Raw genomic sequence first — 17,036 nt, 5'->3', positions numbered from 1 at the left:
GTATGATCCTGTAACTACTTGGTATCAGATTGATACCCACATTTATGGTATCATCCAAAACTAATGTAAAGTATCCAAACAACAGAAACATAAGTGATTATTACATTTTAACAGAAGTGTAGGTAGAACATGTTAAAACAGAAAATAAGCAGATATTTACAGTCAATGAACAAGTAAATTAATAATCCATTTTTTACCACTTGTCCTTAATAATTTTGACCTAATAATAATAGAATATAAATGACACAATATGTTACTGCTTACGTCAACAGACTAAATTAGGAGTTTTTCTTTATATACTTACTACTAAAAGACAAGTTGTCCAGTATGTTCACAAACTTGCAATAGGAAACATGTTTGATGTACCCCAAAACATTTTTTATTTAAAAAAGCCAATAATGCACTTTTCTGTGATCCCTTTTTTTTAGAAAAGTATCAAAATCCATTTTTGTAAAGGTCCCGGTACCAAAATATTGTTATTGGGACAACATTAGTAAGAATATAATTTGTCGGTTGATTCTTTCACTACCTGAGTAGTCATTTTTTCACTGGAGAGATTAGTCTCTACGATGCAGCCAAGAAATTTAATCTAATTTTTGTTTGTTATAATATTGTCACCCACTTTGACTGTGAAGTTATTTACTTTTCTGAGGTTAGGAATTGACCCAAAGACCTGTGTACTTGCAAGTACCGAGGCAAGTCTTATTTCGGCAGTTTGTCATTGAAAGCCTTGCTAGTCTTGGTCTTGAGGATTGTAGCTTCTCTTGTTTTGTGGCCGTTAGCCTCGGTTCTGTTCTTCATGGGTACAGAAAATGATGGAATGATCACTTAAGCCGCCACATACAGTAGTTCCACTCGTGGTGATCTGAGACTGGTCAGAAGTAACAAGGAGGTCTATGAAGGTTTAACAGGACTCACTCACCCTGGTAGTTTGCTTAATGAGCTAAGTGAGACAATGTTGGTGGCACAGCTTAGTGAAGGTTTTAAAAATGGGTGCATCCTTTCAGGACATATCTGTGTTCCAGTCCCCAAGAAGTAAACCTGTATCAACATGTTTACATAAAACTCACACACTCACTAAATACATTTTATACTGTAAACAAATCTAATTAAAGTTATAATTTCACTTCCTAAATCTGACTTACAAGTATCAATAAGTGAACATAAACAATTATTTTCAATAACTAAAGTAGTCAAAACTTGAATTATTAAGGTGACTGACTTTCCTTCAGCGTGTCGTAGATGGTCTCCAATTCCTAAAGAGGAATTGTTGATGAAGATACTCCATAAAACAGCACATAGTAAAACATGCTTTGGTAAAAGTTCCTTTTGGCCCAGCCAACAAAATGACCTCAAGAAAGTATGTTGCATGATAACAAAAACATACCATGAATGTTTTTTTTTTTTTTTTAGTGATTTTGGAATTATATTTTTTTTATTTCCATGATATTGAAGTTATGGTAATGACAATATCATTATAATATTATGGTTAAGTTTACAGATAAAGTTTAGGTGTCATAGACCGTATACACAAAACAATATTTACCCACTTTACATCAGTGAAGTTAAGAATGCTTCAATCAATGCTGCCTCGTACTTATACAAACTTTTCAAATTGCCCCCCATCAAATTTCCAAGTCTGTTTTTGTACTCACTGTACCACTTTTGAATAATTTTTAGGAAAAAAGTAGGTATTTCCAGTGTTTTTATTGGTTGTTTTGCTACACACTTTTAACACAACACACAAAAGAACACAAATCATGTCATTGTGTTAACAGTGTCAGTTCAAAACTATTTCTATACTCTCTTTATCTTATTTACTTATTTACCCAACAGACATCCAGCAGCCTCCTCACATTAAAGAGGAAGGGGAGGATCCACAGCCCCCCCACATGAAAGAGGAAGAGGAGGAAGTGTGGATCAGTCAGGAGGGAGAGTGTCCTGTAGGGCAGGAGGAGGCTGATGTCAGCAAGTTTCCACTGACTGTTGTCTCTGTGAAGACTGAAGAGCATGAAGACAAACCACCTGAGTCCTCACAGCTTCATCACAGTCCAAGTAAGCACAACATTATACAAGATTATACAAGAATGACAAACACATTTCGGGAGGACATTCTCACAGTAACACAACACAAACAGAACAGAACAAATACCCACAATCCCATGCATCCGTGACTTTTCGTGGCTACATTATACACCCCGCTAGCACCAAACCCTGCCCCCCAACCCCACCCACCTCAAGCGACACACGTTCTGTTCTGTTCGCAGAGGATGTTAAAAGTAAAGCCATCACGGCACACCCTCAATATTGTTGTCCGACTGAAAATCGGAGACTATTAGCCCCGGTTGATGTCCGGGAGATGCACCAAAATAAGGAAACCTCCCGAAATAACCAGGGGGGTCGGTGATTATGCAGCTGAGCTACATCAGGGTGGCCAAAGAGCTGCATGCGGCTCCGGAGCTGCGGGTTGCCCACCCCTGTTCTAGATGTATTAAGAGTTTATCTACAACATTAATAATATATACATACTATGCCAAATTAAAAAAGGTAAGCTTTTAGTAAATTTGTTTGGGATTCTGTTTTTTGTAATTGGTTTTCAATCTTCATTATTTACTTCAAGTTATTACAATACCTCTGTCTCTCTCTCTTATGTATGTGTATATATATATATATATATACATATATATATATATATATATATATATGTATAGGATTGTCTCAGAAAATTATTTTCTGTAATGAAACCAAAAACATGGAAATGTCAGACATTCTGGATGCATTACACATCAACTGAAATATTGCAATCCTTTTATTATTTTAATATTGCTGATTATGGCATACAGCTTAAGAAAACTCAAAAATCCTATCTCAAAAAATTTGAATATTTCCTCGGACCAAGTAAAAAAAAATTATAACAGCAAAACAAAATCAAATATTTGAAAATGTCAAATAATGCACTAAGTACTTGGTTGGGAATCCTTTCGCATGGATTACTGCATCAATGCGGCGTGGCATGGAGGCAATCGGCCTGTGGCATTGCTGAGGTGTTATGGATGCTCAGGATGCTTCGCTAGTGGCCTCAAACTCATTAGCATTATTGGGTCTGGTGTCTTACAGCTTCTTCTTCACAATACCCCACAAATTCTCTAAGGGGTTCAGGTCAGGGGAGTTGGCAGGCCAATCGCGGACAGTAATGCCATGGTCAGTACACCAGTTCCTGCTGGTTTTGGCAGATCATGCTGGAAGATGAAATCATCATCTCCATAGAGCTTTACAACAGATGGAAGCATGGAGTGCTCTTGGTACACAGCTGCATTGACTCTAGACTTGATTAAACACAGTGGACAAAAACCAGCAGCTGACATGGCTCCCCAAACCATTGCTGACTGTGGGAACACACTGGATTTCAAGCAACTTGGATTTTGCTCCTCTCCAGCTTTCCTCCAGACTATAGCGCCTTGACTTCCAAATGAAATACAAAATTTGCTTTCTTCTGGACTCTGGACCACTCTGCATAACAGTGTGGTACGCCAGCTGCACTGAAGCAGACAAACAGGCGAATTAGAGGGTCATAAAGTCTGCACAAAAAATCATCGGCTGCCCCCTGCCCTCCCTGAAGCATTTACATAACTCCCGTTGCCTCAAGAAAGCAAAAACCATCACCAAAGACAGCACACACCCTGGCTACCACCTGTTCCACCTGCTACCATCAGGCAGGCGCTACAGGTGCATCAGAGCCAGAACAAACAGGCTCAGAGACAGCTTCTTCTCCAGAGCTGTCACCATGTTAAAATCTAACTTATAATAATAATAATTCACCCCTGTACAATATCATGCCCTAATACCCTACTGTGCAATACTGATTATTATTTATTACTTCCGTACTCTTGTCTTGTTCTGTATATTGTACAGTATTTTGTATTTCTACAGTGTGCTGTATATTGTACAGGATTGCTTGTTATTTTTATTGGATAGTAGTCTGTTTATTTCAATTGTTAGTTTTTCCTTTATTACCCCTTGTTATTTATTTCACCCCATATTTGTTCCCACAACCGCCACTCAAGTTGGAGTCTTTAATCTCGTCATATGCAAATATAATGACAATAAAGTCTATTATGTTCTATTCTATTCTATTCTAATTGGGCTTGCACGCTGTCAATTCAGGATATAGGGGGCGCTAAAGGCAGTGCCTTTATGGCACTCCCTGAATATTGTTGATCTGGTAAAAATTGACAGGGGCTTCGAGAGAATTGGTGCCCTGAAATTCAGGGGTCTCCCGGGAAAATTGGGGACGTGGGCAAGCATGACCTATCAAGCGCCGTTCAGATTAAACTCATGGGCCGCACCAACATAAAATTGTCACATCAAAGTGCGCGCCGCATAATAACGTTTCGCGGAACGCAATTTTGCCCGCGGGCCGCATGTTTGAGACCCCTGCTCTAAACCAAAACCAAAATCATAATGATCAAAGACGTCCAGCACATTAAGGTGAGTTAAAGTTCATGAAAAGTTTTACTGTCAAGCTCTTACAAACTGTTCTCAAACACCACACACATCATTGTTTTTGTTTTTCAAGATATAGATGGATGCTGTCTTTTGAATGTAGGTGGAGAAAATGAATAACTTTATAGGGGTGGGCCAAAGAAAAGGTAAACTAAATAAATGCATAACGTGGAGTGCTGTCTATTTGGCCTAACTCACCTGTGAATAGTTTGAATACTGCAAATTTCAATAAGTAACACCTCATTTGTGTTCTATGTTCTGCAGACGTCCAGCAGGTGTCAGCAGAGAGTCATGAAGAGATTCCCTCCAAGCAGCAGGAGTGGAGCTCCAGTGTGGGACAGAAGAAGCTCGAGCCCACTCATATAGAGGAAGAAGAGGAACTGTGGGAGCAGCTTCCAAGGTTGGAGGAGGTTAATGACGAAGATGATATAAAGTCAGAACCAGACAGCATCTTTGCTCCACTGTCAGACATGGACCACATGATGTCACACTCTTCTGATCACAGTGACCACATCCAAAAACCTTTAAAAAGTAAAAATGACTCTGAAGGTGATACGAGACATCAAAATAACAACAAACACTTTGACTGCTCTGAATGTGAAAAATCTTTTAGACATAAGAGTAATTTTACAGTACACATGAGAACACATACTGGAGAGAAACCTTATACTTGCCCTGTTTGTAAGAAGAGTTTCTCCAGAAAGCAATACATGACCACACACATGACAATACATACTGGAGAGAAACCTTTTACTTGCTCTGTTTGTAAGAAGAGTTTCCCCAGAAAGAATGACATGACCACACACATGAGAACACATACCGGAGAGAAACCTTTTGCTTGCTCAATTTGTGCTAAAAGATTCAACGCTAAGAGTATCATGACATTACACATGAAAATACACACAGGTGAGAAACCTTTCACTTGCTCTGTCTGTAAGAAGAGCTTCATCAGAAAGCATCACATGACCACACACATGAGAACACACACTGGAGAGAAACCTTTTACTTGCTCTGTCTGTAAGAAGAGTTTCTCCATGAAGCCTGACATGACCACACACATGAGAATACATACTGGAGAGAAACCTTTTACTTGCTCTGTTTGTAAGAAGAGTTTCTCCACAAAGCGTAACATGACCACACACATGAGAACACACACTGGAGAGAAAACTTTTATTTGCTCTGTTTGTAAGAAGAGTTTCTCCAGATGGCAACACATGATCACACACATGAGGACACACACTGGTGAGAAACCTTTTCCTTGCTCTGTTTGTAAGAAGAGTTTCTCCATGAAGCCTGACATGACCACACACATGAGAATAAGTTGTGTGCATTTATTGAATATTATATATGTTGCTAAATTTTTATTCTATTTTCCCATTGTTAAAGAGAGGTCATCTTATTTTTTATTTTTTTTTCCAACACATTTTTTCCATCGCATTTTATTGATGTTATTCTCCAATTAAAAGTATGAATTAATAACATTGTTAAAAAAATTTGGACCCTAAGTTCGGACACAGATTCATCGTCATCGTCATCGTCATCATCATCATCATCAGAATACTGGATGAAACTTTAACATTACTTTTTTTAATATAAGTGTGACCTCAATATTCCTCGATAATAAGACTAAAAATATAGATTTAAGTACCATATTAGAGTGCCTCTTGTAGTACTCCACCTCGCCACATTGTGAGAAGTGGGGGCTAGCAGATACATGTTGCTATCATGTTTTAGCAGCGAGGAAGACAGCATTTGTCTTTACTTTTTTGTCAGATTCAAGTTTTAATGTTCTTTTCATTAATAAATTAATCACTATGGCTGGCAATATTAAGGATTATTTATAGATATTTAAGAACAAATTCCCTACTTGACAGGTAGCAAAATGACTCCACAAAATGTGAACTAGCAGCAGGACTCAGTAAATATTTTTTTAATTTTCTAATTAGTTAACTATAAAGAGTAACATCCATCCATTTTCTACCGCTTATTCCCCTTTGGGGTCGCGGGGGCGCTGCTGCCTACCTCAGCTACAATCGGGCGGAAGGCGTTGTACACCCTGGACAAGTCGCCGTCTCATCGCAGGGCCAACACAGATAGACAGACAACATTCACACACTAGGGACCATTCAGTGTTGCCAATCAACCTATCCCCAGGTGCATGTCTTTGGAGGTGGGAGGGGCCTATCCCCAGGTGCATGTCTTTGGAGGTGGGAGGGGCCTATCCCCAGGTACATGTCTTTGGAGGTGGGAGGGGCCTATCCCCAGGTGCATGTCTTTGGAGGTGGGAGGGGCCTATCCCCAGGTGCATGTCTTTGGAGGTGGGAGGGGCCTATCCCCAGGTGCATGTCTTTGGAGGTGGGAGGGGCCTATCCCCAGGTGCATGTCTTTGGAGGTGGGAGGAAGCCGGAGTACCTGGAGGGAACCCACGCATTCACGGGGAGAACATGCAAACTCCACACAGAATGATCCTGAGCCCGGGATTGAACCCTGACTACTCAGGACCTTCGTATTGTGAGGCAGACACACTAACCCCTCTTCCACCGTGAAGCCTTAAAGAGTAACATGACAGTGGAAATTTCACAATAATTCACCAAAAATCGGAAATTGGGAATGATTTCTTAAGATGCAGATGAACCAGGTGGCACCATGCAGTAAAAAAAAGTGATGTTTACTGATAAACGAACAAAAACCGAGAGCAACAGGGAACTGTGAAGACAACAAAACAAACCGCTGAAACCCAGCAAAACACTCACAGGAAATGTGGAGCAGACGGCGTCCACAAAATATGTGCGTACTCGAGCTTGACATCTAAAAGGATAGTCACCCGTGAACAAAGAATAATGTCCGGACAACAAAGGTAGCAAGAGGATCAATTGAAATAGTCTTGATTGCAAACAGAAAAAAGGTGAGGGGAAATGCTCGGGGACAGAAGTGAAGCTGCCACGGGAAAACACGTACAAAACTGGGAGAGCCACCAAAATAAAAGCACAGGACAGGAATTCAAACATTAAACAGCGGAAAACACGAACAAAATTTGCCAGATGTGACAAATGGAGTGTCAGAAATGAGCTGAGCCAAGATTGACAGGCTGGATAATGAGGGAGAAGCAATCTAGTGTCATGTCAGCACACTGGGACTGGAAGGCAGGATTCACACAATCTTCTTCTCACTTCTCTCTCATGTGGAGGCTACAGTCCGCATGACAGAAGTCACTACTACAACTACTCTTATTTCATTTAAATGTATTTTTTACTTACAAATTATTATTATTATTGTTTTTTTCATGGACATCCATCAGCTGACATTGTTATCCATTACATCATATGTGCATACATCATACATCTATTGTCTGCCCGAAAGATCAACATATTATTTTTTGTTTATTTCCCAACGATGACACCCGACCCCTCCCCCACAAAAAAAGAAAGACAGCAAAAAAACGAAAACAAAAAACAAAGTAATAATAATATTAATAACAAATAATATAAACAGATACAACTATATACATATAGGGAGTAATCTTTTTTTTTTTAAAACAGTTTAATCACTAATTAGAAAAAAAATTAGTCTTATGTGGCGTGACATAATCAACCCAGTATTCCCAGTATGAAGTAAATATCTCTAGTTTATAAATAATAAAAGCTGTTATCTTCTGTGTTTTATAAATGTCCATTGTGATTTCCATCCATTTCTTCAAAGTTGGGCTCTCCTGTAATATCCATTTCCTGGTAATGCTCTTTTTACAAACCACTAGTTGGATATTCATGAAGTATTTCTCTTTTTTCAGCCAATCCTGAGGTGCGATGTGTGAAAAACAGAATGTTACTTTCAAGGGGTGATTTGAAAATATCCTGTAGAGCTTGGTGTATCTCTTTCCAATAGTCCTTTATGGCAGAGCAGTCCCAGAAAACATGCTAGTGGTTTGCCTTTAGATTCCCACAATTTGTCCAACAGGCAGGGGAGTTGTTATCATACTGAGACTTCTGAGAAGGTGGAATAAAACTTTCCCAGCCAAACTCTCCACTTGGGTGAGCTGCTACAAGTCCATTGATATCTCCTTTTTATTGTCCATTCTTCCTCAGATGTAGTTATCCCTCCTTCCTTCTCCCATTTTGTTTTAACATATGAAGTTAAATATGATTTCTTATACAAGCATGAAACACTTCTATCAATAGTTTCTGAATTATATGCTTTTGTAAACAGTTCAATGAAACAAATGCTTGTCTTTGTTACATGTTTCACCTTCATATTAACAAAATGCTGCAACTGCAGATATTGATAGAAGTCTTGTTTTTTTTTTAAACGTGTCCTTTTAAAGGGGAACATTATCACAATTTCAAAAGGGTTAAAACAATAAAAATCAGTTCCCAGGGGCTTGTTGTATTTTTTGAAGTTTTACTCAAAATTTTACCGGTCTCGGAATATCCCTAAATAAAGCTTTAAATTGCCTTATTTTCGCTATCTTCGAAACCACTGTCCATTTCCCTGTGACGTCATACAGTGCTGCCAATGTAAACAAACAATGGGAATACCACAGCAAGATATAGCGACATTAGCTCGGATTCACACTCGGATTTCAGCGAATTAAGCGATTCAACAGATTACGCATGTATTGAAACAGATGGTTGGAGTATGAAAGTATTGAAGAAGAAACTGAAGCTATTGAGCGAATAGCTATTGACGCTATTCATAGCCATAGCATGGCCGAGTAGCTGCGTTAGCATTGCCGGTAAAATGTGCGGACCAAACGATCAGGACTTTCACATCTTGTGACACTGGAGCAACTTAAATCCGTCGATTGGTAAGTGGTTTTTTCGCATAAAATGTGGGTGGAATGAAACGTAATATAGTTGCAAATGCATCTGCAGGTTATCCATACATCTCTGTGCCATGTCTGCTTTAGCACCGCCGGTAAATAGCATGTTGGCATCAATTAGCGTAGCATGTTAGCATCGATTAGCTGGCAGTCAACATCAACAAAACTCACCTTTGTGATTTTGTTGACTTTATTGTTGCAAATGCATTTGCAGGTTATCCATACATCTCTGTGCCATGTCTGCTTTAGCACCGCCGGTAAATAGCATGTTAGCATCGATTAGCATAGCATGTTAGCATCGATTAGCTGGCAGTCAACATCAACAAAACTCACCTTTGTGATTTTGTTGACTTTATTGTTGCAAATGCATTTGCAGGTTATCCATACATCTCTGTGCCATGTCTGCTTTAGCACCGCCGGTAAATAGCATGTTAGCATCGATTAGCATAGCATGTTAGCATCTATTAGCTGGCAGTCAACATCAACAAAACTCACCTTTGTGATTTCGTTGACTTCATCGTTGCAAATGCATTTGCAGGTTATCCATACATCTCTGTGCCATGTCTGCTTTACAACCGCCAGTAAATAGCATGTTAGCGTCAATTAGCATAGCATGTTAGCATCGATTAGCTGGCAGTCAACATCAACAAAACTCACCTTTGTGATTTCGTTGACTTTATCGTTGCAAATGCATTTGCAGGTTATCCATACATCTCTGTGCCATGTCTGCTTTAGCACCGCCGGTAAATAGCATGTTAGCATCAATTAGCATAGCATGTTAGCATCGATTAGCTGGCAGTCAACATCAACAAAACTCACCTTTGTGATTTCGTTGACTTTATCGTTGCAAATGCATTTGCAGGTTATCCATACATCTCTGTGCCATGTCTGCTTTAGCACCGCCGGTAAATAGCATGTTAGCATCAATTAGCATAGCATGTTAGCATCGATTAGCTGGCAGTCAACATCAACAAAACTCACCTTTGTGATTTTGTTGACTTTATCGTTGCAAATGCATCTGCAGGTTATCCATACATCTCTGTGCCATGTCTGTCTTAGCACCGCCAGTAAATAGCATGTTAGCGTCGATTAGCGTAGCATGTTAGCATCGATTAGCTGGCAGTCACGCCGCGACCAAATATGTCTGATTAGCACATAAGTCAACAACATCAACAAAACTCACCTTTGTGATTTCGTTGACTATCGTTGCAAATGCATCTGCAGGTTATCCATACATCTCTGTGCCATGTCTGTCATCGCCGGTAAAATGTGGAGACACTCTGGTACATTCAATGGGGGTCTGGCGGCAGACACTTTGGCATCTTCGGGCCAGTGGTGCAACTTGAATCCCTCCCTATTAGTGTTGTTACACCCTCCGACAACACACCGACGAGGCATGATGTCTCCAAGGTTCCAAAAAATAGTCGAAAAAACGGAAAATAACAGAGCTGAGACCCGGTGTTTGTAATGTGTTGAAAATGAAAATGGTGGGTGTGTTACCTCGGTGACGTCACATTCTGACGTCATCGCCTCCAGCGCAATAAACAGAAAGGCGTTTAATTCGCCAAAATTTACCCATTTAGAGTTCGGAAATCGGTTGAAAAAATATATGGTCTTTTTTCTGCACCATCAAGGTATATATTGACGCTTACATAGGTCTGCTGATAATGTTCCCCTTTAATAGTTTCAAAACTGAGCATTTTTTAATCTTTCATTACACTACATGAAGCTGAATTATTTTTTGTTGATCTCTATTGGCAGAGTTTGAAATCGGTACAGCAGTCTTGGAAGTGCATTCCTTTTAATACAATCAATTCTACAGCTAAGGCGAAAAAAAGGAATTAAGTTCCATCGTGCTATGTCATCTTTTATTTTCTTATGTATGGGTAGATAATTTTATACTGATAATGTTGTTATATATTTTGATAAAATGAGGCCCAGGTATTTAAAAGACATATCAGGGGGTATATATATATATATATATATATATATATATATATATATATATCAATCAATCAATCAATGTTTACTTATATAGACCTAAATCACTAGTGTCTCAAAGGGCTGCACAGACCACCACGACATCCTCGGTAGGCCCACATAAGGGCAAGGAAAACTCACACCCAGTGGGACATCGGTGACAATAATGACCCAGTGGGACGTCGGTTATATATATATATATATATATATATATATATATATATATATATATATATATAGTCTCCATCCATTTTGGATGGAGACAATAGCTAAGTAAAACTTGAACTATAGAGATTAAAAAAACAATATAAGAAAATATTCCTTTGTGTGTGATTTTTGTACATAATTTCACTGCTTCTGGGTTATAATTATACGAGAGGAGTTGAGTTTTACCGATGTTGATTTTATGTCCTGATAATAGACCCTACCGTTCAAATGAGTGCATTCATTTAGGAAGAGAGTATGTTGGGTGCCAGAGGAAGACTAAAATGTCATCCACATCTGGCCAATTTATACTCTCTCCCTTTAATTATGATTCCTTTAGAATTTCTCTAATCTGTTATTAATAGATTCTTCACAGAGAATCTTTGTTTACAAACTGAGCACTTGATTTTCCAGTGTGCATTCTTTTGTTTATCAAGTTTTTCTTAGATCATCTTTTTTTTTTTTTTTTTTCACAAACTGAGCACATTAATTGTTTGTCTCCATGTGTGCATAGAATCTTAAACTCTTCAACACAGAATCTTGTATTACAAACTGAGCTCATTAATGTGTTTTTCTCCTGTGTGAATTTGTTTGTTTATCAAGTTTTGTTTACACAGCATCTTTGTAACAAACTGAGCACATTAATGGTTTTTCTTCAGTGTGCATTATTTTTTCTGTTATCAAGACTTTCTTCACAAATAATATTTGATTACAAACTGAACACATTAATGTTTTTCTCCAGTGTGTATTATTTTGTTTGTTAGCAAAATTTTATTCACAGAGTCTTTTATTACAAACTGAGCACATTAATGGTTTTTCTACTTTGTGTAATTTTTTGTCTGTTATCATACGTTTCTTCACAGATAATATTTTTATTACAAACTAAGCACATTTATGGTTTTACCCAGTGTGTAATTTGTTTTATTTGTTATCAATAGTTTCTTCACAGATCATCCTTTTTTTTTTACAAACTGAGCACATGAGTGTTTCTCCAGTGTACATTATTTTGCTTGTTATCATGTTTTTTTTCCAGAGCATCTTTTATTACAAACCGAGCACTTTAATGGTTTTTCTTTAGTTTGTATTATTTTGTCTGTTATCAAAAGTTTCTTCACGCAGAATCCTTTTTCACAAACTGAGTACATTAATGGTTTTTCCCGAGTGTGCATTCTTTTGTTTGTTAGCACTTTTTTTTACAGAGCATCTTTTATCACAAACTGAGTACATTAATGTTTTTTCTTCAGTGTGCATTATTTTGTTCATCAAGTTTTTTCACAAAGACTATTTTATTACAAACTGAGCACAATAATGTTTTTACTTCTGTGTGTATTTTTTTAATCTGTTATCAATAGATTATTCGCAGAGAATCCTTGTTTACAAACTGAGCTTTTGAATGTTTATTCTCCAATCCGCATACTTTTGTTTATCAAGTTTTTCACAGAAAATATTTTATTACAAACCGAGCACATTAATTGTTTTTCTTCATTGTGCATTATTTTGTTAGAGTTTTTCACAGAACATCTTTAAAGGCCTACTGACAGCCACTACTACCGACCACACAGTCTGATAGTTTATGTATCAATGATGAAATATTAACACTGCAACACATGCCAATACGGCCTTTTTAGTTTACTAAATTGCAATTTTAAATTTCCCGCGGAGTTAAAACATGGCGGAATGATGACGTTTATGATTACGCGTGCGCGTGACGTCACAAATTGTTGGGGACATCTTGGCTCACGTCCACACACGGCTAATAGTCGTCTCTGTTCAACGCGTAATTACAGAGTATTTTGGACATCTGTGTTGCTGAATCTTTTGCAACTTGTTCAATTAATAATGGAGACTACGAAGAAGAAAGTTGTTGGTGGAAAGCAGTGGATTCAAAGATAATAATTAGTATGTGATCCTAGTTCAAATTTAACAGATTATATAAAACAACTTGTGTTTTATTTTATTGCTAGGACACCAGATGACCCCAGAGATCCTCGAGAGGGTTAGAGCTGGGCCAGCCAGGGTTAGTGAAGTCCCATCGTCAAGTGCAGCAGCTCCGAGATGCAGCCCAACATAGCATCTCCAGGTGTGTCTGGAATGCAAGCCAAGCTACGACCACCTCCTGCATTGTTTGATGAAGGACCAGCATCAAGTCCTGATAGTGGTTCTTCCGATGTCAGCTACGTGCCGAGTGGGTCATCGACGTCGGATCCGTGTCAATCTGACGGGCCGCCAGATCCCACACGTACTCCCAAGATGCGGGAAGAGGGCGCCCACAAGGTACCGAAGTACATCATCTTTGAGTCGTGCCTCCAGAGTCTCGTCAAGTGGTGTCACTGTCCAGCCTGTGGCAGCCAGGACATAAGCCCTTCTTGGGATTGGAACGGTACACAGCTGATCATGACCATACAATGTACATCATGTGACCGGAGGAGTAGGTGGAGCAGCCAGCCAAACATTGGCCCTTATGCCGCGGGCAACATCCTGCTATCTGCTGGCATTCTCTTGGCTGGCGGATCTTCTGGCAAGGTATTGCAAGTGCTGAACAGCATGGGAGTGCAGCGTCTACACCGCCTGGAGAGGGGGAACTTCTGGTTGCCTAGTGGAAGTCTGTGGAGAGACACATTCAGAACATCCACAAGGACCATGGCCACCTCTTCCCAATTTGTGCTCTTGGACAACTGCACGGTAGAAGTATGCAAAAGAAATGTCTCAAACCAAGTAAGTAGGCAAATAAGTTGCCCGAAAGCAGTGAGGGAATAGCAATATTTTACTGCACATCTTTTGAAAGTGCCCTGCGTTGAGGTGGCGACTTGTACAGGCTGTACGCCGCCTTCCGCCCGATTGTAGCTGAGGTAGGCACCAGCTCCCCCCGCAAACCCAAAGGGAATAAGCGGTAGCAAAATGGATGGATGGATCTTTTGAAAGTCAAAAAATTCAGATAAACTTGTGAATAGATAACCAGTTTTCAAGTTGACTGGAACATTTTGTATAAACATTGTTCTATTTTAAATGTATGTTTAGTCTCACGCTCAGCAGTGAAACTGGAGGAGGTTGTCAACAACAAGTCCCTGCTGAAAGATATCGCCATGCTGTCGAGTAAACACCAGACTTCCAAGGTAGAGGCGTTCCATAGCCTTATCATACAGGTAAGAATTAGGCTGATTGCCTGTCGGTGGTTAGCACCTGCCACTAGGACTTTGGGGGCCAGGGAGCAAATTACTACAACAGTGGTTCTCAACCTTTTTTCAGTGATGTACCCCCTGGGAACATTTTTTTAATTCAAGTAAATCAGAGCAAAGCATTTTTGGTTGAAAAAAAGATAAAGAAGTAAAATACAGCACTATGTCATCAGTTTCTGATTTATTCAATTGTACAGTATAACATGTACAATAATATGTTTTGGACACTCGGGTGAAGAGAGGGGCGGAGCTTTCTACCGATCACCACCTGGTGGGGAGTTGGCTGCGATGGTGGGGGAGGATGCCGGACAGACATGGGAGGCCCAAACGCATTGTGAGGGTCTGCTGGGAACGTCTGGCAGAGTCTCCTGTCAGAGAAAGTTTCAATTCCCACCTCCGGAAGAACTTTGAACATGTCACGAGGGAGGTGCGGGACATTGAGTCCGAGTGGACCATGTTCCGAACCTCTATTGTCGAGGGGGCAGATCGGAGCTGTGGCCGCAAGGTAGTTGGTGCCTGTCGGGGCGGCAATCCTAAAACCCCTTGGTGGACACCAGCGGTGAGGGATGCCCTCAAGCTGAAGAAGGAGTCCTATCGGGTCCTTTTGGCTCATAGGACTCCGGAGGCAGTGGACAAGTACCAACAGGCCAAGCGGTATGCAGCTTCAGCGGAAGCGGAGGCAAAAACTCGGACATGGGAGGAGTTCGGGGAAGCCATGGAAAACGACTTCCGGACGGCTTCGAAGCGATTCTGGACCACCGTCCGCCGCCTCAGGAAGGGGAAGCAGTGCACTATCAACACCGTGTATGGTGCGGGTGGTGTTCTGCTGACCTCGACTGCGGATGTTGTAGATAGGTGGAAGGAATACTTCGAAGACCTCCTCAATCCCACCAACACGTCTTCCTATGAGGAAGCAGTGCCTGGGGAATCTGTGGTGGACTCTCCTATTTATGGGGCTGAGGTCGCTGAGGTAGTTAAAAAGCTCCTCGGTGGCAAGGCCCCAGGGGTGGATGAGGTCCGCCCGGAGTTCCTTAAGGCTCTGGATGCTGTGGGGCTGTCTTGGTTGACAAGACTCTGCAGCATCACGTGGACATCGGGGGCGGTACCTCTGGATTGGCAGACCGGGGTGGTGGTTCCTCTCTTTAAAAAGGGGGACCGGAGGGTGTGTTCCAACTATCGTGGGATCACACTCCTCAGCCTTCCCGGTAAGGTTTATTCAGGTGTACTGGAGAGGAGGCTTCGCCGGATAGTCCAACCTCGGATTCAGGAGGAACAGTGTGGTTTTCGTCCTGGTCGTGGAACTGTGGACCAGCTCTATACTCTCGGCAGGGTTCTTGAGGGTGCATGGGAGTTTGCCCAACCAGTCTACATGTGCTTTGTGGACTTGGAGAAGGCATTGGACCGTGTCCCTTGGTAAGTCCTGTGGGGAGTGCTCAGAGAGTATGGGGTATCGGACTCTGTTATTGTGGCGGTCCGCTCCCTGTACAATCAGTGCCAGAGCTTGGTCCGCATTGCCGGCAGTAAGTCGAACACATTTCCAGTGAGGGTTGGACTCCGCCAAGGCTGTCCTTTGTCACCCATTCTGTTCATTCATAACTTTTATGGACAGAATTTGTAGGCACAGTCAAGGCGCTGAGAGGTTCCTGTTTGGTAACCGCAGGATTAGGTCTCTGCTTTTTGCAGATGATGTGGTCCTGATGGCTTCATCTGACCGGGATCTTCAGCTCTCACTGGATCGGTTTGCAGCCGTGTGTGAAGTGACCGGAATGAGAATCAGCACCTCCAAGTCCGAGTCCATGGTTCTCGCCCGGAAAAGGGTGGAGTGCCATCTCCGGGTTGGGGAGGAACCCCTGCCCCAAGTGGAGGAGTTCAAGTACCTAGGAGTCTTGTTCATGAGTGAGGGAAGAGTGGATCGTGAGATCGACAGGCGGATCGGTGCGGCGTCTTCAGTAATGCGGACGTTGTACCGATCCGTTGTGGTGAAGAAGGAGCTGAGCAGGAAGGCAAAGCTCTCAATTTACCGGTCGATCTACGTTCCCATCCTCACCTATGGTCATGAGCTTTGGGTCATGACCGAAAGGATAAGATCACGGGTACAAGCGGCCCAAATGAGTTTCCTCCGCCGGGTGGCGGGGCTCTCCCTTAGAGATAGGGTGAGAAGCTCTGCCATCCGGGAGGAGCTCAAAGTAAAGCCGCTGCTCCTCCACATCGAGAGGAGCCAGATGAGGTGGTTCGGGCATCTGGTGAGGATGCCACCCGAACGCCTCCCTAGGGAGGTGTTTAGGGCACGTCCAACCGGTAGGAGGCCTTGGGGAAGACCCAGGACACGTTGGGAAGACTATGTCTCCCGGCTGGCC

The 17,036-nt window shown here is 41.2% G+C and overlaps 2 protein-coding genes across 3 annotated transcripts in view; one reads left to right on the top strand and one right to left on the bottom strand.

Moving 5' to 3' along the window:
* The window catches only part of LOC133546709 (oocyte zinc finger protein XlCOF8.4-like), a 233,491-nt gene that overhangs the window by 107,174 nt on the left and 109,281 nt on the right, over nucleotides 1-17,036 (bottom strand). The window lies entirely within an intron of this gene.
* Nucleotides 1-17,036, top strand: part of LOC133546706 (zinc finger protein 568-like) — a 129,060-nt gene that overhangs the window by 12,342 nt on the left and 99,682 nt on the right. The window contains exons 2-3 of one of the 2 annotated variants that reach the window (XM_061892505.1): nucleotides 1,837-2,055; nucleotides 4,768-6,188. In XM_061892505.1, the coding sequence (XP_061748489.1) occupies nucleotides 1,837-2,055; nucleotides 4,768-5,966 (1,418 nt within the window). In that variant the 3' untranslated portion in view covers nucleotides 5,967-6,188. Of the gene's footprint in view, nucleotides 1-1,836; nucleotides 2,056-4,767; nucleotides 6,189-17,036 lie in introns of those variants that run through there. The other variant, XM_061892506.1, reaches the window with a different exon arrangement.

The sequence above is a fragment of the Nerophis ophidion genome, unplaced genomic scaffold, assembly GCF_033978795.1.
Source record: "Nerophis ophidion isolate RoL-2023_Sa unplaced genomic scaffold, RoL_Noph_v1.0 HiC_scaffold_38, whole genome shotgun sequence".
Lineage (NCBI taxonomy): Eukaryota > Metazoa > Chordata > Actinopteri > Syngnathiformes > Syngnathidae > Nerophis > Nerophis ophidion.
This window is presented reverse-complemented; position numbering and strand designations above follow the sequence as displayed.